This window comes from Mustela lutreola, chromosome 7 (genome assembly GCF_030435805.1).
Source record: "Mustela lutreola isolate mMusLut2 chromosome 7, mMusLut2.pri, whole genome shotgun sequence".
NCBI lineage: Eukaryota > Metazoa > Chordata > Mammalia > Carnivora > Mustelidae > Mustela > Mustela lutreola.
Window position 1 is genome coordinate 30,925,031 of NC_081296.1, and position 24,006 is coordinate 30,949,036.

General features: G+C 42.9%; 1 protein-coding gene across 6 annotated transcripts in view; it reads right to left on the reverse strand.

Moving 5' to 3' along the window:
* The window catches only part of ATP10A (ATPase phospholipid transporting 10A (putative)), a 192,945-nt gene that overhangs the window by 108,127 nt on the left and 60,812 nt on the right, over positions 1-24,006 (reverse strand). For 5 of the 6 annotated variants that reach the window (XM_059180235.1, XM_059180234.1, XM_059180232.1 and 2 more), the window contains exon 2: positions 574-826. In XM_059180235.1, coding sequence (XP_059036218.1) covers positions 574-826 — 253 coding nt within the window. The remainder of the gene's footprint in view (positions 1-573; positions 827-24,006) is intronic. The other variant, XM_059180233.1, reaches the window with a different exon arrangement.

Consider the following 24,006-nt stretch of genomic DNA (forward strand, 5'->3'; position numbering starts at 1 on the left):
TGAGAGTGAAAAGAAGGTTGGAAACCCCTGACAGGGTTGGAATTTTCCAGCCACAAGGCTGTTGGTGAGCGCCAGCAGTCAGACACCACATTTCCTTTCCTACTTCTTACTCCACATCAACTGTGTATTCTTTTGAGCTATGGCTGAAGCTCTCTAAAGCAGAATTCAGATACAGAAGATCTGATGCCAACTCAGAAACACCCTTGAGGAGAAAACATTCCAGAGCTACACTCTCAGAATAGGGCATTAGTTCTGCTGTGTAGCCATTTAGCAAACTAGAACAACTAGATAAATGTCAAGAGTCAGCTGGTCATAAATATTCTTTGTAATTTTAAATACTGTTTTGAGAAACTCAGAAATGTACAGTGGAAATCAGAGTTATAAAATTGAGTCCTGTTCCCCATAGTCATAGGCTGGTCATGGGCTCAGGTGGGTCAGGGGTCCTCTCAGACCCTCAGTTCCACACCTATCTACCAGGAAAAGTGGCCTAGCCTGATGAACTGATGGAGGCGGCGAGGCACAGGGGGCAGAGGGCAGGTGCTCTGACGCCCAGAAGTCCAGCATGGGAGGTACCCTATGGACGTGGTGCCCAGGATACCCTGGGAGTATCAGGTCACTTACAAGCTCTGAGAAGCCACGGACCACCTGCCTTCGCTTCAGGTTGGTCTCTCCATCCAGGTTGGCAGTCTCGATGTGGCACAGTCCATCAGGGTCACTGGAGGAGAGCAGCAGAATGTCTGCAGGGATGATCTCATTGCAGCGGAGACGCACAAAATCTCCCACTCGGATTTCTTTCCAGAATCGATTCACATACTGTTTTTCCTCCCTGGTAAAGAAACTGCCATTAACAAGACTGGCAGAAGGTTGATCATACCTTAATCTGTGTGATTGGCACATGCAGCTCATTTAAAAAAAAAAAAATCCTATTTTTACAGTATGTTAAAAATTTCCATAATAAAAAGTATTTAAGAAAGATATTCATAAGGACCCCATATAGTATGACTCCAATTACATGAAACACACAGTATAGGTAAATCCATGGACATAGAAGGTAGATCAGTGGTTGTCAGTGACCAGGAGGAAAGGAAATGGGGAGAAACTGTTTATTGGGTACAGGTTTCCATTTGATTGAAATGTTCTGGGACTAGGTAGTGGTGGTGGCCGCACGACATTGTAAAAGCACTAAATGGCTCTGAATTATACACTTTGAAACGGTTAAAATGTCCACTCCTAGATATCTACCCCAAAGAATTAAAAGCAAGGACTGATAAAGAGTTTTGTACATCCATCTTCATAGAAGCACTAGTCATCATAGCCAAATGAGGGAAACAACAACAAATGAGCCAATAAGTAAAATGTCATATATAGCTACCCTGGGAATATTATTCAGCTGTGAAAACAGAGGGAATTCTCACACATGCTACAACATGGATGAATCTTGAAGACATTTTGCTAAGTAGAATATTGTATGAATGCACCGTTATGAAGTACCTACAATGGCCAAATTCAGAAACAGTAGAACCTGCCTACATCTCACTATCCTTCTCCTATCTACAGAATGAAGATAATAATAGATGCATCCTCTCCACCTCATTCAAGAAGAAGTAGATAGCACATGCCAATCACTCAGAACAATACCCAACATGGCTTTCAACATACAACAGTTACTACTAATGAATACTTAGATGAAATCAGTATTTGTAGATTTCTTCTTTAGATGTTTTTCTACTCTAAAAATATAGGCCAATTAATCCTACAAAAGGGTATTTTTAAGAGTTCTTTCAAGGCAGTTTTGTCCATTTTTACAAGTAAGTACAGAAACATGACTATCTTAACATGATATGCTATAAAAAAATTTCAGAAGAAATCTTTTGGGCTACAGTGTTAAGGGGGAAACAAAATAACACCAAAACACATTTCACTTTAGCCATCACCTACTGTTTCCTGCCCAATAAGATGCCTCTCTTTGCTTGAGCTCCCAGAGAATGTGAATTCAGATATCAAGTCCAGATCTCAAGGTAGTCCAAGGCAGTCACATCTGAATGTGAATTCAGACATCAAGTCCATATCTCAAGGTAGTCCAAGGCAGTCACATCTAAATGACTTCTGAACTTTGGAAGAAGTATTGAGAGTTTTACACATCTATTTAATTCCACACTGTGGATTTGAGGAAACCCAAGGCAAACGTCCAGGAACTCCTAGCCATCAGTTGCCCCAGATGGGAAGAAACAAGTATCCCCTTCCATTTTAAGCCTCTGCATTCTTGTTCTAATTCAAGACCACCAAATCAATGACGTGCAACACACAGCTTGGCCACCATAAAATAAGACCAACAAAGACAAATCAGGTATAGCTCTGTACTCAAAAATAATGCAAGGCAAGACCAAAACACTGGATAGCAACCTTTGGGGATGGTAGAATCAAGCCCTCAAAGTGAGAAAAAATACTCTTCCTGGGCCAACACAACACTCCCCACAAGGCCAGGGTGTTCTTTAAGACTTCTTCAAGAGTTGTGATAAGGTCCCATCAGCCTCCAGCTCGAGGCCAGCTGGCCCTGAGATAAGGCACAGAACTGTCAGTCACCTGAGCCTCCTGTTGGCTCAACACCACTCTGACCTCTTCCCTGTGGACAGATAGCCTTGATGTGTGACAGATGAAACAACATTTTAAAATGTTCCCATTCCCTTTTCTAAAGGTCAAACCTTGACTTTATGATCACTGCAAGCATCAGCTGTTTAGCCCCTCTTCCTTATCATGACCATTTGTTGAGTCCCACAGAAAGTATGGAGAAATCTGAAAAAGCCAATCCTCTTCCAGAAGAAAGTTTCCAAAAGCTCAGTCACCATATAGTCAATAAAGAGAGTAGCATGCACTCAGAGTGAGTGGACAGCCTTCATTTGTGACAGGAGTTGCCAGGAGACGGGTGGTCCCAGACTTGCCCTGGGACAGACACAGGAAGGTGAGGACAAGGAGAAGAGTAGATCTGTCTGTGTTCAGTTTATCTTAACTACATTCCATTTATAGAACTCATCAAACATGAAATCAGTTTCCTTCTGCCTTGGAATCTTAAAACATTAGCTTGCCCACTAAAACATTAGTGCTCCATCGGAGCACTGTTTTTAAAAAGTATCTTACTTTGATGGTGGCCTTGAGTCCCACGGCACCCCTTACAGCCCCCAGTGAGCCTGCAGACTGCAAGCACTGGGTCAGGAGATCCCTGCTGACAGACCTGGTGAGAGGACCCAGGTGAGTCACGGGAAGCAAAGGAAAGCAGGAGCTCAGTGGCTCCAGGATGCCTGAGTGCTGGCTTCTGTGAAAAGGCCCTGCAGCTCACAGGAATTCCAGCAGCAGGATGGGTCCTTGAAAACCCAAACCTGGGAGTCATCTGTGAAAGGAGAGCCACATGATGGAACCCCTTCAACACATCAACAGACCAAAGATTCCCCATCAAAGCCCCACAGTCCCATAGACAATTTCCAGCTGGAACCACCTAGCTGAGTCCGGACCCAACACCAACCCCTGCGATGTCCCTGCTACTTTTCTCTTATCTTTATCATATAATATTATATGTTAAATATAACATATATACTGTACATATACTGTATTATATATTCACATATGTATGTATATGTAATACATATTACAAATGACACATATGTTATATATGAGAGGCCCCTTTTCTCATGAGGAGGGTATAACACTTATTTTTTCCCAGCAAATGATTTGGACACAGGGTCTTAAGTTGAAATGAAGTCACAGGGCATGGTGCTAATCCAGTATGACTGTGACTGATGACTTTTTTTTTTTTTTTTTTTTTTTTAAGATTTTATTTTTACTTACTTGTCAGAGAGAGAGAACAAGCAGGGGGAGCGGCAGGCAGAGGGAGAAGCAGTCTCCCCGCCAAGCAAGGAGACCAATGCTGGACTCGGTTCATGACCTGAGCTGAAGGCAGCAGCTTAACAGACTGAGCCACCCAGGCATCCCTACTGATGCCCTTAGAAGAAGGAGAGACACAGGGAAGCGTGCACAGAGAGGAATGGCTATGTGTGGTCACAGAGAGAAGACAACCATCTGAAAGCCAAAGAGAAAGGCCTCAAGAGAAGCTAATCCTGCCAGCATCGTGGACTTGCAGACTCCAAAACTGAGAGACAATCGACTTGTTTAAGCCACTTGGTCTGTGGTGCTTTGTTATGGCTGCCTGAGCAGACCCACATCTAGTAACTGCAATTCCCATGACTCTTGCTGGAAGGACAGGCTCTGAGGCCACTGTGACAGAGAAGGTGGGGCAGCACAGGAAGCAGGTAGTGGAGGGCATTGCACCAGGGGATTTATCCATAGGCATGTGTCCCTTGCTTCCCCACACATCTGTGCACAGGAAAACACTGCAGAGAAGACAGAAATAAATCTCTCTGACACAATTCTATGTAACACTCACCTCCTAATCACACTCTTCTTCAGGCTTTTCTACACAGCAGGTAAACAATTTAGAACTGCCTTCTATTTCCTCAGGTCAGTATGGGCAAAGCTCAGGGTGGATAGAATGTGTGACCCCTCCCTCTCCATGGCAAAAATCTCAGGAGTGCACAGTGCCCTGTGGCCTTCCTGCCAACTCCAACCCCCACCAGGCTGAGGCCGGCCTCCTTCAGGAACCTAGTACTCTCCTGAGATACATGGCTTGTATTTTTTTTTACAGTGGCAAGGTTTGGTATCTCTAAGTCCTCAATACTCTTGATTCCTTCACAGCATTTAGGAAGTAGTAGTATTTAATTTTTTCCACAGAATATTCCTCCTAAGGACAGGTGATAGCCATCCCATGTGCCAATAGGATACTAAGATGGCCCCAAGATCCCTAGCTCAGTCCTGGTGTACACACCCCTGCCAGTCCCCCTGAGTGATGCAGGAACTGTGAATGTGGTGGAAATCATTCCTGCTGATGTAACTGGGGTGACCAATCAGCAGACTGTGAGCCAGTCAACAGAGAGACCATCTGGGTCTCTGAGAGAGCCACAGGAGTCCCATAAATCTGACCCTAAGGCCAGAGACAGGAAGACAGATGCTGAAAGTGGCCATATGGACAGGATGAGAACACATGGTCTCAGTCCTACCTACTGGAGCTGATTTATACCAAGATCCTACAAGAGCCTGGAAGAGGACCCAAGTCTCAGACAAGACCACAGCCCCAGCCTACACCTCAACTGTAGCCTGGTGAGACTTTGGGCAGAGGACCCAGCCAACCCAGGCCTGCACCCCTGATGCCCAGAAACTAAGTTAATATATCTGCATTCCTCTTTTTGACAAACAAAATCCCATTAGTTTCACATGTACATCATGGTGATTTGATATTTTTATTCATTACAAAATGATCCCCATGATAAGTGCAATTACCATCTGTCACCACAGAAAGTTATTACAGTATTATTGACTATATTCCCTATTCTGTACATTACATACCCATGACCTATTTCTTTTATAACAGGAAGTTTGTACCTTTTAATCCACTTCACTGATTTCCCCTGCCACCCAACCCCGCCCCACTCTGGTAACCAAATGTTTATTCTCTGTAACTATGAATCTGTTTCTGGTTTCTGTTTTGCTTTGTTTGTTAGTTTGTTTTGTTCTTTAGATTCATTTAAGTGAGATCATACAGTATTTGTCTTTCTTGACTTGTTAACTTAGCATAATACCCTCTAGGTCCATCCACGTTGTTGCAACATTGTTTTTAATTGCTGAGATTGCAAGGATTTGTTGCATAGCAATAAAGAATTAATATGACCCATTTCCATCTTCCACACAGCAGGCACTAGATGCTTCTCCTCCTGGCAGCTCAATCTTCTACAGTGTAACAAACTAAAGATTCTACCTGCAGTTACGCAGTTTTATAACCGGCATACTTAAGGAAAAAACTACTTCACAAGAAAGGAATGCAGAGCAAGACTGGTTAAAATCCAAACGCCCACAAAGTAGAAGCCCATCAGAGGGTATGAGTAACATATTAAAATGTAGGGAAACCCTAGGGCGCCTGGGTGGCTTAGCTCGTTGAGCATCTGATTCTTGATTTTGGCTCAGGTCATAATCTGTGTTCTCAGACAGATCAGCCCCTAGAATCTCTGTTCTCAGATGAATCAAGCCCACATCAGGCTGCGTGCTCAGCGGGGAATCAGCCTGAGGTTCTCTTTCTTTTTCTGCCCCTTACCCTACTCACCCATTTTCTCTCTCTCTAAAATAAATCAGTAAAATCTTTAAAACATGGGGAACTCCTGAAGATGTGCAGTCTTGAAATAGTGGCTATAAATAATTACAAACATGGCACATGATTGCACCACAGGAATGACAACTGGCTCTTCTAATTAGCTGCAAATCCCTGCTCATAATTCCTGAAAGGTCTGAACTCAGATGGCTGAATGAAGATTTCAAAGGTCATAAGTGAATAAAGTATGATTCTTTTGAAATGAGGGCAAAAAGGGGGAGGTGGATTGCTAAAGATGTCTTATATTTAAAAGAACCACATAAGAAGCCATAGACAAAAGCGAGTCTTTTCTTAAAAAGTCCTGGCACTGTTTTTGTTTTTTGTTTTTGTTTGTTTTCTGGACTTTTTTAAATTTTGTTTTCTGCACCGACCACCTCACTTTAGGGCCGCTGTTTCCTCAGCTAAACAGTGAGATGTTACACAGATGATTTTGAAAATCTGTTCTGAGGCTAATGTGATCCTTTGAGATTAATAGATCTCCTCTTCTGGGAAAATCTATTACTAACATTTTATAATTAGGCGTGCTGAGCTTTGCAGTTCTCATCTGACCCTTTTTCTTTTTTTGGTTCAAAACAACACAATGAGGGGTGAAAGAATAAGAAACCATGAGGATGACGAGTGACCAATTTTATTTGAAGACAAGCAGTCTTTGTTTTAATAAAATTAGAATAAAATTTTAAGATCCCTTAATTCATCATTTTTGGTTATTTAATGTTTAGGCTGAGTTAAACTATTTATTTGTACAAGTTAGGTTTTTAAGGTTCTTTAGTAAATAATTCCTTAAGAGGAGGTAGCTAACTTAATAGAATTTACAGGAATTACTTTAAGGAGCTGAAAGCATGTTTTCCCTGGAGATCTCTATTACTTTCACAGAGCTCTTCTTCACAAATACAGGTTCGGGATATACTGTCTAAAACATCTTGTTAAGGTTTTCTTTTTTGAAAGCATCAGAATCTTCACCCATTGCAGCCTCACTGACCCCTGACCCCTCCAGTGTTTAAGGTGTCTCTGCCATGGTTCAGGGTTTTCAGGGATGTATTTATAAATCTCTCCAATGTAGTAAAGGCGGATCTATTTCATAAAACCAAACAAACTTTGATCAAGTTAAAAAAAAAGGGGGGGGCTTTGCAAAAAATGAAGGAATCATACTTTCACCTTTAATATGTTGTTTTCCAGGAGATTTTCATTTAGGTTACTGGCTATAATTTTCTCTAACAGTAACAGAGCATTTTTTTTTTTTTAAGGTGACAACAGATTCTGAATTTGCCACAACCAGTCAACATCCTTGGTGACCCACGGCCACTCCTTGTACAAGGACAGTCACAACAATAATTGGATCATCACTGATCCCCAACCCAGTCTCTGAATATATGAACAAACTCATTCTGTTTTATTTAAGAGTTCTCCCAGGCTGCAGAGAGGCAAACTCACTGCTGGTTCCACACACAAGTTACTCCTCATGTCATGTAATATGACATGATCATTCAAGTTCTGTGACACTGAGTAGTTCTGTGACATTCAAGTTCTGTGACACTCAACACAGAGTAGCAGTGGCTGTTTGCAGGACCACGCTGCCCACAGAACACAGGGCTACGCGCCTGGAGCTGCCACTTGCCAGCTTCCAGGGCATTTTACAATTGGAGATGCTTGCCTCTTCTATTTTTGGTATTTGACAAGATGAATGAAAAGTTCAAAATGCCTATAACATGTGTAAACATTCTATTTTCTTACCCTTACATTATCTAACAACTTCCTATGGCCATATATTATTGCATACATTCCCATGTTGTAAAAATGTCAGTTTTAATTCAATGGCAAATTATTTTCACAACAACACATGGGAACCCCACTCCTGCCCTCCCACCATTCACCACACTCACACCCTGTTCACCTGCTGGAATGGGGGTGGACAGGGTAACAGAGGCACATCTCACTTGCCTCCCATGCTTTCTCTTCTCCTTTAAAAGTGTCTCTCCTCTAACAAGACTAATCCACAAAGGAATACCTTGGGTAGGGATGAGGAAGAAAGAAAGAAAGAAAGAAAGAAAGAAAGAAAGAAAGAAAGAAAGAAAGAAAGAAAGAAGAAAGAAAAGAAAAGAAATGCAAGGTTTTGGGGGTTTTTGTTTATTTTTAAGGTTTGGGCACTACAGGTTTTTTTTTTGTTTTGCTTTGCTTTTTTTGTTGTTGTTGTTGTTGTTGTTTTAAGATTTATTTATTTATTTGACAGACAGAGATCACAAGTAGGCAGAGAGGCAGGCAGAGAGAGAGGAAGGGAAGCAGGCTCCCTGCTGAGCAGAGAGCCCCATGCAGGGTTCCAACCCAGCATTCCTGGACCATGACCTGAGCCGAAGGCAGAGGCTTTAACCCACTGAGCCACCCAGGTGCCTCAGAGCACTACAGTTTTTAAGTACAATTTAATGCCAAAAGGAAGAGCACTTGTTTTGGTTAGGGAATTGGGGACTGATTCCTAGACAAGGGGATATCTGGATTTAGATCCTCGAGGATGAAAAGAATCTTCTTCCTTTTTTTTTTTTTTTTTTTTTTTTTTTTAAGTTTTTAAAACTTGAGAGAGAGAGAGTACAAGTTGGGGGGCCAGGCAGAGGGACAAGCAGACTCCCTGCTGAGTGTGGAACCCAACATGGGACTGGAGGCTGGGCTGGATCCCAGAACCCTGAGATCATGACCTGAGCCAAAGTCAGATACTTAACTGAGCCATTTAGGAACCCCAGGGATGAACAGAATCTTAGCCTAAAGCCATACCCCATGCTACCTCAAGAGAACTACTTACACAAAAGGGTGGAATTTAGGCAGAGACTAGAAAGGCAGTGCCCAAATCAAAGATAAGGCAGAGTTGAATCAAAAGATGAATCAAAAGAGATCATGAGGGAAGCCTGGGTGGCTCAGTGGGCTAAGCATCTGCCTTTGGCTCAGGTCATGATCTCAGGATCCTGGAATCGAGCCCCACATTGGTCTCTCCACTCAGCAGGAGTCTGCTTTTCCCCATCACTCTCCCTATGTGCTCTCTCTCTCTCTCTCTATCTCTCTCTCAAATAAATAAATAAAAATCTTCAGAGAAAAGAAAGAGATCATGAGATTCAGAAATAGAAACAGGAAGAAAAGATGGGCATGGAAGTTTGACTATATAATCAATGTGACTGGACACCACTGTGAATGATTAGATGAAAATGGGCATGTCATAAACAGACATTTCTCCAGAGAAGACATAAAATGACCAACAGACACATGAAAAAATGTCCAACATCACTCAGCATCAGGGAAATAAAAATCAAAACCACAATGAGATACCACCTCACATCAGTCAGAATTACTAAAATTAACAAGTCAGAAAACAACAAATATTGGCAAGAATGCAGAGAAAGGAGTTGCAATCACTCTGGAAAACAGTATGAGTTTCCTCAAAAAGTTGAAAATAGATACACTACCAGCAATTTGCACTACTGGGTATTTACCCCAAAGATACAAATGTAGTGATCCAAAGCCATAAAATATGGCTATGCTCTAAACACCCCAATGTTAGGAGCAGCAATGTCCACAACAGCCAAACTATGGAAAGAGTCCAGATGTCAGTCCTCCAACAAATAAAGGGATAAAGAAGATCTGGCATATATATACACAATGATACGTATATTACTCAGCCATCAAAAAAATGAAACCTCCCATTTGTAACATGGATGGAACCAGAGGGTCTCATGCTAAGCAAAATAAGTCAGAGAAAGACAAACATGATAAGATTTCACTCATATGTGGAATTTAAGAAACAAAACAGATGAACATAGGGGAAGAGGGAAAAATAAAGTAAGACAAAATCAAAGAGGACAATAAACCATAAAAGTCTCTTAATCATAGGAAACAAATTAAGGGTTCCTGGAGAGGTGGCGGTGAGGGAACGGAGTAACTTGATAATGGACATTAAGGAAGGCACGTGTTATAATGAGCACTGAGTATTATATAAGACTGATGAATCACTGAGCTCTGCCTCTGAAACTAATAATAAGCTATATGTTAATTGAATATAAATGAATGAATGAATGAATTGATATGTGTAGCTAGAATGTGGATATTACTGACCTTACCCAGAAGTGGGTCTACTGTGGGAAGGAACAGATTCTAATTGTGATCTCTTTGACAGCTTCAAAGACAAAGGCAAATAAAGATAGGAACTTGGAGCTCATGGCATGCAGGTGATCAGTCCCCTACTGTAGATACCATCACTGAGATTACCAGAGATATCACCTTCTAGTATCTTTTTTTTTTAACACCTTTTACTATCTTCATAGAAGGAAACAGTGATGAGAGTTGAAAATGGGGACCATGAAGGGTAGGTAAGTGATGAGGCAGGGAAGCCAGAATGGTAGCTGGACAGGAATCCAGAGTGCCGTGCCTTCCGTTGCCATATTTTCTTTTTTTTTTTTTTTTTTTAAAGGCAACATTTTGGCACAGACCTGAAATGGCATAACCACTAAGATCAAAGGTCGCCTTTCCAAACAGTTCTGGTACTTTGTCACTGTTCAGACTTATTCACCACTGGAGCACATTTCATGTGAAGCTCAAGTGAGAGTTCAGTCTTTGGAAAGACTAAGAGATGTTGTCTAGAAATGGACCTCCTTTCTGAAAGTGTAAGTCTTTCAGCCAATGCCAGCTAGAGGTCTAGACACCAAACCCTGTCAGTTTTGAGCCATCATTATCTTAATAATAACAAAAGAACAATAAATACAACTTCCCTCAACACCACTCATTATGAACCAGGAAATGTGCAGAGCATTTTATATCCTTTATTTCAGTGAGTCCTCACACAATCCTAACATTAGATTCCCATTTACAGATATAGAAACCCCGAGGTGGAATGACCTACCCAAAGTCACAAGCCAGGAAAACAGACAAAGGACCAGGGGCCATGAAACCTCCCAGACATCTGGTTTTGAAAACATATCTGATCTGGTGGCTTAAAAGAGGAACAACTAAAACTCCTAAAGGAGTTGACTGGTGAAAACTTTGCAAAATTCCAAGCCAAAAACCTGTATTTTTTCCTTTTAAATTATGTAGCCCAGATACCAATGTGGTCTGAAAATAAGAGTGGAAAGGCAGACAGTTCCAGGCCTATGCAGTGTTTGACACAGACACAGAATAACAAATCTCTGCCCATTGCCTAAACACCTGCCTATTTGCAAACAACCAGAATAGCCATGTTTAGAAGTCACAAAATTGTGGTCTCTGCTACAGATGGGAAGTATGCCCTAAATGGGCCTTGGCAGATTGAGAGATGAGCTCGTCAATAACTGAGACCACTTGTGGCCAAGAGCCTCTGAGCTTTGGCATCCTAAAGGACACCACCCACTTTGGGCCTCTGACTGGGGAGACCCCTCTGGGACTGAAGGGCAGTTGGTGGGTTGTCACTGAGGCAGGAGAACAGTTTTTTCACACGGCTTCAGGATGACCTGATAGCTTTGACAAGTGCTCCCAACTTGGGTTGGGCACATGTGGCCCTGTGGGAGACAAGGCTCAGACCAAACTGCTCATCTTCAAATACAGCAGCTCCCCTACCACAGGCATCTTACAGGTAACTTCTGTGCAAAGCTGCCCCACCCTTTCCTGAAAACTCCCTCCCCCAGAGAATATTTATAAACAATCTAAGCAGCTGGCTCTGGAATGATCAATAAAGACAGATGATGTCTCACATCTGGCCAGTACTCCCACTGAGGGTTAGAAGCCCCAGCACAGGGACTTTCTTGCCAAGTTAATGACTCACCTTCTACTAAGAGGTGCAGGGGAAAGAGAGGGCTTAGGGTTCCAGAGCCTGAACTTCAGCACCTCAGGTTCCTGGTCTATAAATGGGGGTCTGTCTTCCCTCAGAAACTGTTCACACCTAACACCCAGCAGCCTTCATTCTGGTCCCATAGGCTTCCTGCTCTCCACGTGGGCATCAGACTATCCCCAGGGACCTCTCAAAATAGGCCACAGTCTCTATTTTGACATCACTTTCCTTTTTTGTTTTTTTGCATGATTTCTTCCTAGTATTATTTTTGAAGCAAGTGTCTGATTTTGACTAATAAGGTCAGAAATACTGCAAGTGACCAACAAGTTAAACCTTACATTTGATTCATGGTTTGGACTTACAGCGAGAGCTACTATTTTGTTTTCTTAACTTAGAAGGTATAGTTATTAATAGCAGTTAAGGGAAACAGAGTACCCAGATGGGTAGAAACATATTGAAAATTAGATTACATTCTTAACACCATTCTATACTGTTTCATTGGCACAGAGCAATTAATCCCTGTAAAAAGAAAGTTCTTTCCTAAACATCAAATTGATTTTGGCATGTCAGCTTTTCACACACATTTCCTGTTGGTAAAACACTCTATGGTGGAGACAGGCATGTTGCAACTAAAGTTGTGTTTCATTTACTAAACCAACAAAACCAGAACTGGAAGAAATTTCTGGAAATTTTGTATCTTACAGACAAGAGAGGTGAATGCATCATCATCTTCTCTTGAATAGTTCAAGGTTGAGCTAGGTTCAAAGGTAAAGTATCTAGAAAGGTCTAAAGAACACAACTTTAAGAAAGAAGGAAGACCACAGAATGAACTGAACATGTCCACCAACTAGACTGAGGCCTCCCCAGCCTGGGCAGGATTTAGAACTCCCGGGGCCGAGGAAAGGGAGAGAGCTGCACAACACATTTTAAGCAAACAGAATGAAGGAGAAACAAGGACACAGCGAGGCAAGCCCTAAATGGGAGGTTCACGGCAAGAGATCCAAGAACCTCGTAGAATAATCATCAGTGCCAAGCCCTAATGCCTTGGGGATAAAAAAAATCCTTCATGGAATTTATTTTTCACATTGTAAACAAATGAAGGCATGTGTGCAGAACACAGAGAAAGAGACAGAGACGGGAAATTCTCACAGCACTTTAAAAAGATCCATTGAGACTCTAAAATTACCCCAAATTCAATAAACCCTCATTACACAACAGGCAGAAGTAGAGAGTCCAAAATGAGAGACAATGGTTTTAAAGCAGGGGTTCTCAACCTCAGCACAAACGGTATTTGGGCCGGATAATGCTTTATCATAAAGGGCTGGCCATCTCACTTTGCAGCAACCCTGGTCTCCACCCAAGAAACGGCAGCAGTGTGTCTCTCCCCACAAGCTGTCACAGCCAGATATGGCTCCAGATGTTGCCAAATGCCTCCTGGGGGATGAAATCATCCCAGGTTAAGAAGCATTGCTTCAAAGCACCTGGGACAAATATTCTGGAAATGGATTATTAAGTCAATATTTACAGGCCCAACATATTTTAAAAATTATATACATGAGAACTCAGCACTGAAACATAAATGGCAAAATCTGCTGCAGGAGCTTGACCCAAATATGTTGTGCAACATCCAGAATGTGTCTTCTTTCTACCCTAAATTGAAACATCTGCTCCTCTGGTGAGACACAGTAATGGCTTCTGAAAGTCAGAGGCAGTGAGAGAAGATACTTGGGAGTGATTTTTCTGCAGTGAATCTTGTGATAGCAAAGTTACCAAAAGTATGGTAGTTTAACCCATATACATCAAATGTATTTTCTGAAAATACATTTATTATCTTATTCCAGATATCTCCTAAAAGCTACATGTATAGTAAGAAATGCTCCAGATATGTGTAGAAGCACATGTGTGTATGGAGGAGACTGCACAAACGAGTCAAGATGAAGAAAAATATTGATGCCTTTGAAATAAAGTCAGTGCTTAAGGCTGCCCTCACAGAACTCTCCCATAGAAAAAGGACCTCAGGCTTCTTTAGAATGAAGATGAGAGAGATGTATTTTCTCAGCCTACACTGTACTATGCTGGGACCACACAATTATTTGCTACAATGCAATACTGCCTATCCAGAAGAAATAGTTTTTTCCTAAGAAATGTACTAGGTTGTGACTGCAAAATGATACCTTAAAAAAAGATCACTTAGAAACCCCTGGTGAGTTTCAACATAAAACTTTTTTTTCTTTTTCTTTCTTTTCTTTTTTTTTTTTTTTTTTTTTTTGGACAAATCATTTCTACTGCAGTCTTTCCTGAATTTCATGGGATATTCCCAAAATAGCTCCACAGACATCAGGGGATCAGATTAATCATCTCAATAATAATACTATTACCGCCATTCGAGCACGTAATAAACACTTCAGGGACACTTTAAGTTGTCAAGGTAATTTCTTCTACATTAATTCACTTGTTGGTATGGTATTTTCACAAAATGGGCAGAAGTAATATGACACACATTCTTGCAGGCAATACTCTAAAGCTGAGAGAGGTCCTGTGTTTTTAATAATTTTTCCAAAAAGGTTGCAACAATTCATATTTCTCCACTGGTATCTAAGAGTACCAGCCCCCTTACTTCTGTAAGCAATAGCTGCTTCTTTCTCTCTTCAAAATCTCCCTGCCAGTTTGATAGGCAGGACAGGACACTTTAGCTTCCTATCTGCATCTCCCTGACTCTCGGGCCAACTGACTTGTTCTTCTGGGAACTGACGCCTATGTTCCCCTCATTTTTTCCTATTGTATTTTTGGCTTCCTTCTTGACAACTTCATTGTGAGAAATTTCACATTAAAAATATTAATCTCTTTTCTGTTTTCTGCCTTGAAAACAAATTTTTTCTCTCAAGAATTATGGTTTTATGTTTATTTTGTGGCATATTTTGTCATAGAACAGTTAAAATTTTTATTTAGTTAAATATGCCTGGCTTTTCTAGGCCTGGCTAAGGAAGTCTCCTGTGCCCCTGGTCTGTAACTGTAGCTTCCTTTTTCTTTTTTTTTTCTTTTTTTTTTGGAGGGGGGCAATGGGGAAGAGTACAGAGTTCTCTTCATATTTCAATGTTCAGACCAACTGATACTCATTGTTATAAGGCACAGCCAAAGGGTCCCATGTTGTTTCCTCCACATAGCCAATTGTATAAGCAGTATTTATTAAATAATCGTTTTTCCAAGGAACTTAAATACCTTCTCTAAAATTCGCACAGACAATATCATTTACTGGTTTACCTACCACGTTCAGGCAATCAGCCTGTCATTTTTCGTGTCCACTGTGGTACCTCTGGTTAGATGGCACAGTATAGATCGAATCAGCTCCAGCACTGGGTGCCCCTCTCTGGAGAAAAGAAGCCCCAGGGCAGCCAGCCCAGCAACCGGTATGACTGCTGGGTGGGCTCCTGTCCTTACTCTGCAGGGCACCTGTGAGCCACATGCACTTTAATGCTGTAGCCCTGGTTCCGCTAACTGGTACCAAGTCCTTTCTTCATCTTTTAAAACATGTCTTGGCTACCCTGGAGCATTATACACTTTTAATCAGTTTTATTCAATTCCAAGAGAGCCTTCTAGGCAGAATCGTACCACACACAGGCATATTCCTCTCAGGAGAACTGGGATTATGACAGCATTCACTCTCCCACCCAGGGACCCTCGAAGCTTTTCACTGCCTAGTGCTTGCTGACATTCTTCAGAAAGGTACTACACTTTTCTTCAGGAAGGGTTTGAGCCTTTCTTTTTCAATTTATTCTGAGGTATTTTACAGTTTTTGGTCCTATTTTCACTAGCTGATCGTGCCTTCAATTACAGTGAGCAGTTCTTTGTGTGGCTACAAGTCTCCCCACCCTCCTGCGGGATTTCTCTTGTTCAGACCATCTTCCTCTCCCTGGTGTCTAGGCCCCTTTGGTGGAATGGTTACTATACTTGGTTAGCACACCTTGATTCTGCTCTGCTCTCTAAAGTGATGGCCGGTCCCCTCCTGTGGAAGGTGAAGTGGCTCCCCAGCTCAGTGGGGTTCCTTCACCCAGCCTTCGCTGGCAATCTCTTCCAGCCCCAAGAGCAAGAAAGATACCAGGGACCAGCGCATCTGGTTACACTTGCATGCACTGACAGTCAGTCACCTTCCTCACTGAAGGGAAAAGACTTCTGTTGGCCCAGGTGTTTTCCAAGATACTCTGCCCTGTGGGGACCTACCTCAGGACTCTCCCATGGTGTTCTCCCGTGCTCGCAGCCCATAGTGGGGAAGCTACACCAGTGCTCCCCAGGACCCAGATGGACTCAAAACTGATCTAGATGCAAGGAGACGTATGCCCCAGGGGGTTGTGAGGTTGTAGGGGAAAAGGGTTTGTATGCAGGCCACCATTTCCCCAGAGTCCCTTGCTTGCTCTGAATCAAAATTTGAAAGGGAAAAGGTTTCATTGATGACAATTATTTCATTGATGCCTCCCTCTCATTTGATATTCTGACGGGACTAAAACCCAGAGAAGCAGAAGAAGAGTTTTCTTACTCAATGGCCATACTGGGTATGTGTAGCCCAAACTGTCTCTCAGTGCAACTCTGGGAAGTCTTCCTGAGGCTTACTGAATGGCCTTTACCTCCAGATCAGTCCCTGACCCACACAACCCTGGGTTTCTCCCTCCTACACAGAACTAGAAATCAGGCAAGCAACTTTTCTCTATATTAAGCATTTCTAAGAGAATCAGTACAATAACATTTCTCCAAAACATATTAAAAATGTCCTTCAATTATGACAGGCTACAAAGCATAGTCCATGAAAGACCTCAAAATAAGCAATGCTCTTCTTGGAGACATAGCTCCTAGAACAGAAGGAATATTAAAGTATAGATCAAACTAGGCTATGATGACATAATTCCTTTGGTTGCAGTTTGTGTGGTGACATAAGACAACTTTGGGATTCACAGCTTAAGAGCCAAATCCCAATACTTCCCAGTAAAGCAGTAATGGCAGCAGTAACCTGGGGAAAATGATTTCACCCAATAATTTTCTGACAACAATCAATAATGCTGGAATTTAGAAGGAATGGTGAGCTCTTTGTTTTCTGCCTTGGGTACAAATATGGTATGACTGGCCATGCTGATCGTCCCCTGCACACCATGCAAGCCAGTCCCCATGAAGGCCTCTGCAGAGTCACTATTTCTATCCCTTTTCTGCAGTGCCCCTGAGGAGGTGACATTCCCATTTTAAGGATGAAGATACTGAGTGGGCCAGATGGCGTGAAGTCAGTGTTCCAAAGCTCACAAGGAGAAGTCAGGAGACCTACTCCAAAACTAAAGTAACCCTCGCTTTCTAATTTTAGATTATTAGGGGGAAAAATGCTGAGAAATGGGAATTGCTAAACTCTGTATGTTTTTGCCAGTCTTTATTTAAAAAAAAACAAAACAGGAGCTCCTGGGTGGCTCAGTTGGTTAAGTGTCTGACTCTTTATTTTGGCTCAGGTCATGATCTCAGGATTGTGAGATTGAGCCCTGCCTTGGGCTCCATGCTAGGCATAGAGCCTGCTTGGGATTCTATTTCTCCCTCTGCCCCTTCCCCTGGACTCCATGCCCTAAGCAAGCTCACTCAAGCTTTTTCTCTCTCTCTCAAAAACAAACAAACAAAACAAAACAAAAAAGATAACTCAATTGAGAAAGAAACAAAACATTTCTCTAATCTTCTTTGGAAAATTGAGCAGGATAAAAATGGTTACATACAAAGTGCCTTCTGTCACTTCACAAATACACAAAGATAAGAAGCATGGCCTTCTGAGGAACTGCATCATCCAGGAGTTTCCCACCAATCAGAACCAAATCAGTCGTACACCTGAGCCCACCCCACAAGGCAGATAACTGTCACACAGGTCCACAATTGGGAAAGATCTATGCCAACCTCTTATCTCTGGTCTAATTTGAACACGGAATTGTAAATTTTAAATGTGGAAATATTGACGAATCCAATCCTAGTGATTTGGGATTGAAAGGACTTGTGAATAAGAACAAAATATCATTTTTTTCAAGAACAAAATATCATTTTAATGTTTTTGGACTTCTGCTTATATCTTTAAGAATCCAAATGCCACTGAATTAGATTTATGATTTTGGCTTCAGCAATGCACTGTTATCCATATCACTCCTGTTATTAGTAGTATGTATTTTCCTGATTGCACCAGCTAGGTACTAGAACTAAAATTATTGCCTAAAAATATTTCTGTAGAAATTTTCTTCCTTAACCCTGGAGTCATGTGTCATGAAATCCACTGGGAAAAATGTGACCTGTGCAAAGTTTGTTTTATACCAACAAATAGGAGCCCAGCACCCCTCTACATCCTTCCTGTACACTGCCATGGATCTGTCATGACCCAGGATGCACACACACAGCAGTGCCCAGATACCTGAAGCTCCCACAGCGGGGTGCTGGCTAGGGAGTTTAAGAGGTGTCCCTGTTGGTGCACAAAATCAGTGCCAAGCGTCATCAGAGAGTAGTCATCCTCTTTCATAATGTGGCATCTTTCCACAGGGGGATGTAATAGATCCATTCACAGGTAATCCCATGGCCAAGCAGACATCCTGGGAATGGTCTGGACAGGTGTTCTCTGTCTGCAACCTGCCTGGTATTCCCCTGGGATGGGCCAACTGGACTGTAGGACAAGTCCCTGGGCAGAGGACAGGAGTAACAATAAGTTGAACGTCCCTCTCCCTCTTTCGGCAGCTTCAGGAACTTTAATAGGTTGGATATGTTATTTTTCCAAAAAAAGAATTCACAAACCACAGACCTTTGTGTACAGGACTCCTCAGTGGCAAGCCAAAAGGTTCTGATCCCAGACCCCTCCACTCCTTCTCCTATCACCCCCTTCCCCTCCTCCACTTTGTGGGTAACGAGGGCTGCCTGAGGACAGCACATGGTGGCTCGCTGCTCCCTCATCCCTGTCTTCCCTGGATGCCTTCCAGGACTCTGCTCCCTTGAACTCAAGTCTATCTCTGACTTCTCTATTTTGGGCTACTTTTTTTTTTTTTTTTCCCCTTTTAAATCACAGACTCAGTCCTGACGGAGATGGAATGCCTTCCGAAGAGTGGGCAAGTTTTCAGGCCCCCTCCAGTGGGGATGGCCCACAGTTGCTGATGCTCCCCCTCCCCTGGGGCCAGGGCTGAGCCTCTTCTCCGCTCTGAGCCAGGGATAGGACAGAGACCACAGCACAGACCAGAGGCACCACCCTGATTTCACCCTTGTCCAATGTTCCACATCCTCCAGGAAAGTACATGGAATTAGGCAGAACACGAGTCACACAGAGAGACCATGCTCACCATAGTAAAAACTTTCTGACAACACAGCTAAATTTAAGACTTCTGTGATGATTACAAAAGGGGTCTTACGCTTCTTCAAAACTTAACCCTTGCATGGACTCTTAAGGCAACAAAGCTGGGATACGGACTTTGTTAATGGCCAAGAAAGAACCTCATATGTCTCCCATCTGCCTTCTCCCTTTAGTGTGTTGTTATTACCTCCTAGCACCTCTGACATCTGACACTCTTCTGGTGATGACAGTCCTATTCTAGTTGGGAGAACCAGACTCCACAGCCAACTAAATCAAAGTATCTTGGAGGCAAATAAGTGTTCTTGAGGTGCCAAGTGCAGCCTGCGTTTTGTGATTCAAGAGTCTGGATTCGAAGCTAGGGGGGCTCCCATCCCTGAGGCCAGTGCCCTGGGATAAAAGTCACAGGTACCTATCCAGCCCCCACTGCCTGCAGTCCCCTGCTGCCAGGACAGCTCCAACAGACACCCCCCAAGGTCCAGGAAACACTGTCGTGCAGGTCACTTGTCACAGAAAAGGGGCCAAGCACCACACTTTCACACAGATGACAGAATGTACAAGTGAAATCACAATGACTCTTGGAATGTGTCTGGTAGGGGAAGGGTTAAAAGCACCTAGCACAACCTATCTCTAGACACATTAGCAAGTGACCAAGGACACATCAGAAGGCACCACAGAAGAAGAAGATTCAAATCCACAAGAGAAAAACCAGGCTCTTTTCTCTTTCCTGCAAAGCACCAGATTCCAATCAGGTGAAATAGCTTCCAGGTCTCCACTGCTGGAGTCAACTGGTTGACACGCAAACAATGAGCAAAAAACCCAACTCTCTCCAGACCATGGGAGCAAAACCCAATTGTGTGGGAGCTGCCTGAACACTCTAGTCAGCCTTCCCCTTCCCTCTCCTCTGAAATGCAAAAGGTGCCACCAGCATGTGGACAAGCCAGATAAAGTGAGCCCACCTGGAGTCCCCAATAATGCAAACTCAGCCTCGTTTAGTGGGGAAAGACCTATCCGGCAGTCCACTCTGGAACAGGCCCTCGGGCTTCCCACCCATTCTAATGAAATCCACTTTAGTTCAAACACCAATACCCAGAGTCTTGGAGTTAGGCATCTCTTTCTTATTGTTTTATTCTTCAGTTTTAGTACCAGTATTTCAACAACACCAGAAACTGTGTTTTCACAGAGGTAAAATCTGTGCATTTAATATATTCTTGGTGTTGGAGTAACTAGCTGACTTCACTATCCTTATGTTGTACTGGATTAGAGCTTCAGCTGCAGGCCAAGGGTTGGTGAGTCACTCTGGGTGAAGGGAAAAATGTTTCCTTTTAGGAAACTAACTTGAAAACAAGAAAACCCTTTGGATGACAGTGTACAGTGTCCCCAGGGACATGGGGCTGTATTAGGGGATTTATCCTACCTTTGCTCACCCACGTGCTATCACGTATACACTAGGATTTGAGGAGGCTATTCAGCCAGCAGCTCCCCAGCCCGCAAGGCAGGAGCCTAGGCATGGTGGATGGGGGTGTCTGGGTGACCCTCAGCTGTACCTGGGCACACAACACAAGGCAAGTGAGCTGAGGAGTCCAGGGTATAGCCAGTCATGTCTCTGAGCCTCAGCAACCCTGTCAAGTGAGGACATTGTGGGTGGTGGGGAGTAGGTGTGACAGCATTGTGGGTGGTGGAGAGTGGGTGTGTAATGTGTGTAAGCATAATGTGCGTAATGTGAGCAGCATAAGCATAATTTGCTAATGTGAGCAGCACTGAGCTCGGCTCTGTACTCAGGGCTGTCAGGAATGCATCTCAGGCGCAAGCTTCTGGCAGAAGGTGCAAGTACTCAGCCTTGAAATGCTGTTTCTTATTCATGTCCTGGGCAGCCAACATCTGGATTTCAATTTGCTCATTTTGGTAAAATCATTCCATCTGTCATTGAATACCTTGCTTTAAGGAAAAATACACAGCCCAGCTTTATAAAATACCTGGTCCTGACACCACTGCAAATAAGGCTTATCTGGCCAGCTGTCCTTTCCCACCAATTAGCAGGAAGGGCAACCCCGTCCACCTTGGGGAATCTCCTGCACTAATCTCTGCTCCCTAAGGTGTCTGCCAGAACACAAAATCCACTGTAGTGACAAATCTCCTATGTTAGGAATTCGTCACACTGACAACTGTCTCAGGCTGCTGAGCAGCTAGCCACCTACCCTAGGCCAAAGACTCCCAGTATTCCAAAGGGAAGGATCTCATCTACATGTTTTTGCCAACACAGGGAATATGCACAACACGTGACGAGGCCACGTGGACTACTTAGGTTCAATACCACATACAAAGCCATCTTTGTTCACCAGGGAGACTTTTTAAATTATTTTCCTGTTTTAAGTCAGTAAAACGTTGCTTTTGGGCCAAGACATTATTTGGGAACTCTCTGTCTGGATGCTTTTCTTCTTAGAACAGAACAGAAATTGGGCAAAGTACGATGTGAAAACACTGGCGTATGCCCATCCCCATAGTGCAGACTGTGTTGTCTTAACATTGTGAACATAGAATTGGGCTTTCCTCTTTGAAAACTGAGACAAACACAGTGATAAATGTGCAGGCAGATTCTCCCAGTCCTGAGAAGAAGCTCTCTCCTTGCAACCTAGGGCTATATGGACAGTCTGCTGAGTCATGTCAATAATCTTAGGAACCTGTTTCCTAGGGCTACTCTAACAGATGGCCATAAACTCAGTAGCTTAAAACCATACAAATTTACTATCTTATAGTTCTGGAGGTCGGAATCCCAATATAGGTCTCACTGAGCTAATATCAAGGGATTAGCAGGGCTGTGTCCCTTTCTGGAGATTCCAGGGGAGAATCTGTTTCCTTGCCTCCTCCAGTTTCTAAGAGGCTGCCCACATTCCTTGGCTCATGGCCTCTTCTTCCATCTTCAAAGCCAACAGTGGAGGCCAAGTCTTTCCTACTGAGTGACCATCTTTCTGGTTCTCTCTCATTCTTTCTTCTACCTTATGGACTTCTGTGATTATATTGGGCTTACCTAGAAAATCCGAAAGAATCTCCTTATTTTAAGACTATGAGAGTTTAGCCACTTCAATTCTACTTTGCCATATAACCTAAAATATTCACAGGTTTTAAGGATTAGATAATAGACATATTTGGGGAGGCCATTATGTTGCCTGAAATAAATCATAAACCAAAATTTGGTACATACAACTGCATTGTACATATGCGGAGAGTGTGGGTAATATTCAGTAGGGCATGCCATTTTAGGGATTTCACCCAGAACTCAGTTTCTACCTGGTGTCCACATGACCAAGGGAACTTTGTGAGGTGGGATAATTCCTGATAAGGCAAAGCCAGGTCTCAAGAATACATCTACATCTGACCTCCTGGACACAGCAATCTCAGGAGTCTAAAGGGAAGCAAATTGTTAATAAGATCACAGTTAGGTAGTGACACTGTAGGCCACGCTAGTTTCCTTCCCTCCCAGTCTACCATGTTGCCCCCTCTGACACCTGAATTACACTTTACCATCTAGGCTCCTTTCTCTCATCCATTCATGTAAGGGTCTGTTGGCTCTGCAGGGCACATGCTGGGTGCTAAGGACACCCGAGGTGCTAAGCAAGGAGAGCCTGCCCACGTCCCCTTCCGTCTTGGCGTCTGTATATTTCTTCCGCTTCCTGGCCACAAGGACTGTGTCTTTAGAGCAATCCACCCACTATATCAAGGGTTCTTCCAAGAATCAAAATAAGCATTCTGGATTTCTCTGTCTTTGTGAGCCCCTATGAACCAGGGTTTAGTCCCAGTATAGCTGGCTTTATCCTCAGGCAGGCTAAATCCAGTCCCTATTCACAAACACCTTTGTCACCAGCACCTGTTCCATAATGATATACATTCTTAAAACTCCAAAGCATGTTGCCTTCCTGTTGGTACTGGCAAGATAGCTCACAGTAGACACGCCAGCAGGTGAACAGAATAGTGGATTCAGAAAACCGGGGACTGAAGCTCACTCAGCTCTGACCACTCAGGGCAGCTCCCAAACCTCACAGGCCTTGGCTTCTTGGCATATGGGATGGGAGCAGCAGCTCTCCTCCCAGACTCGGGCACCAGCTACAAGCTGCTGGTCTGTCTTTACAATGCTCCGCCCCCAAGACACACAAGTGTGTATATGTGTATATATCTGTATTATGGGCTGTGTGTGTAAAACATGCACATGCAGTTACACACAGATAAAGGATAATTAACAGAGAGGCAAGAAAATAGAGCAGAAAGTGCATGAGACCTAAAATAAACAGCAAGTTCAAGTTCATCTCTGCCATCCACTGTGTACATGTGCCTGGATACACCATCCAACTTCTGGGAACGTAAGCATCAAGTCATCTTATCTGTAAAATAAGGCTAATGATGCAAAGCAAATTGCCTGTCGGACCTGTCCTTGAGAATCAAATCAGAATTTTCATAGCACACATTGGGTTACTGTCAAATATTTAATATTCAAATAAATAGTTTTTGAATAGTTGAATAAATAAATGTGAAATTTCTTCTGAAAGTATAAAACATTACAGAAATATTAGGAACTTTAAGTATTGGCTTTTTAGATTTGCTTCAATTATAACACATCCCAGGTAGGTAGCTCTTGGTTTAGAAAATAGAAAGGCAAGGATG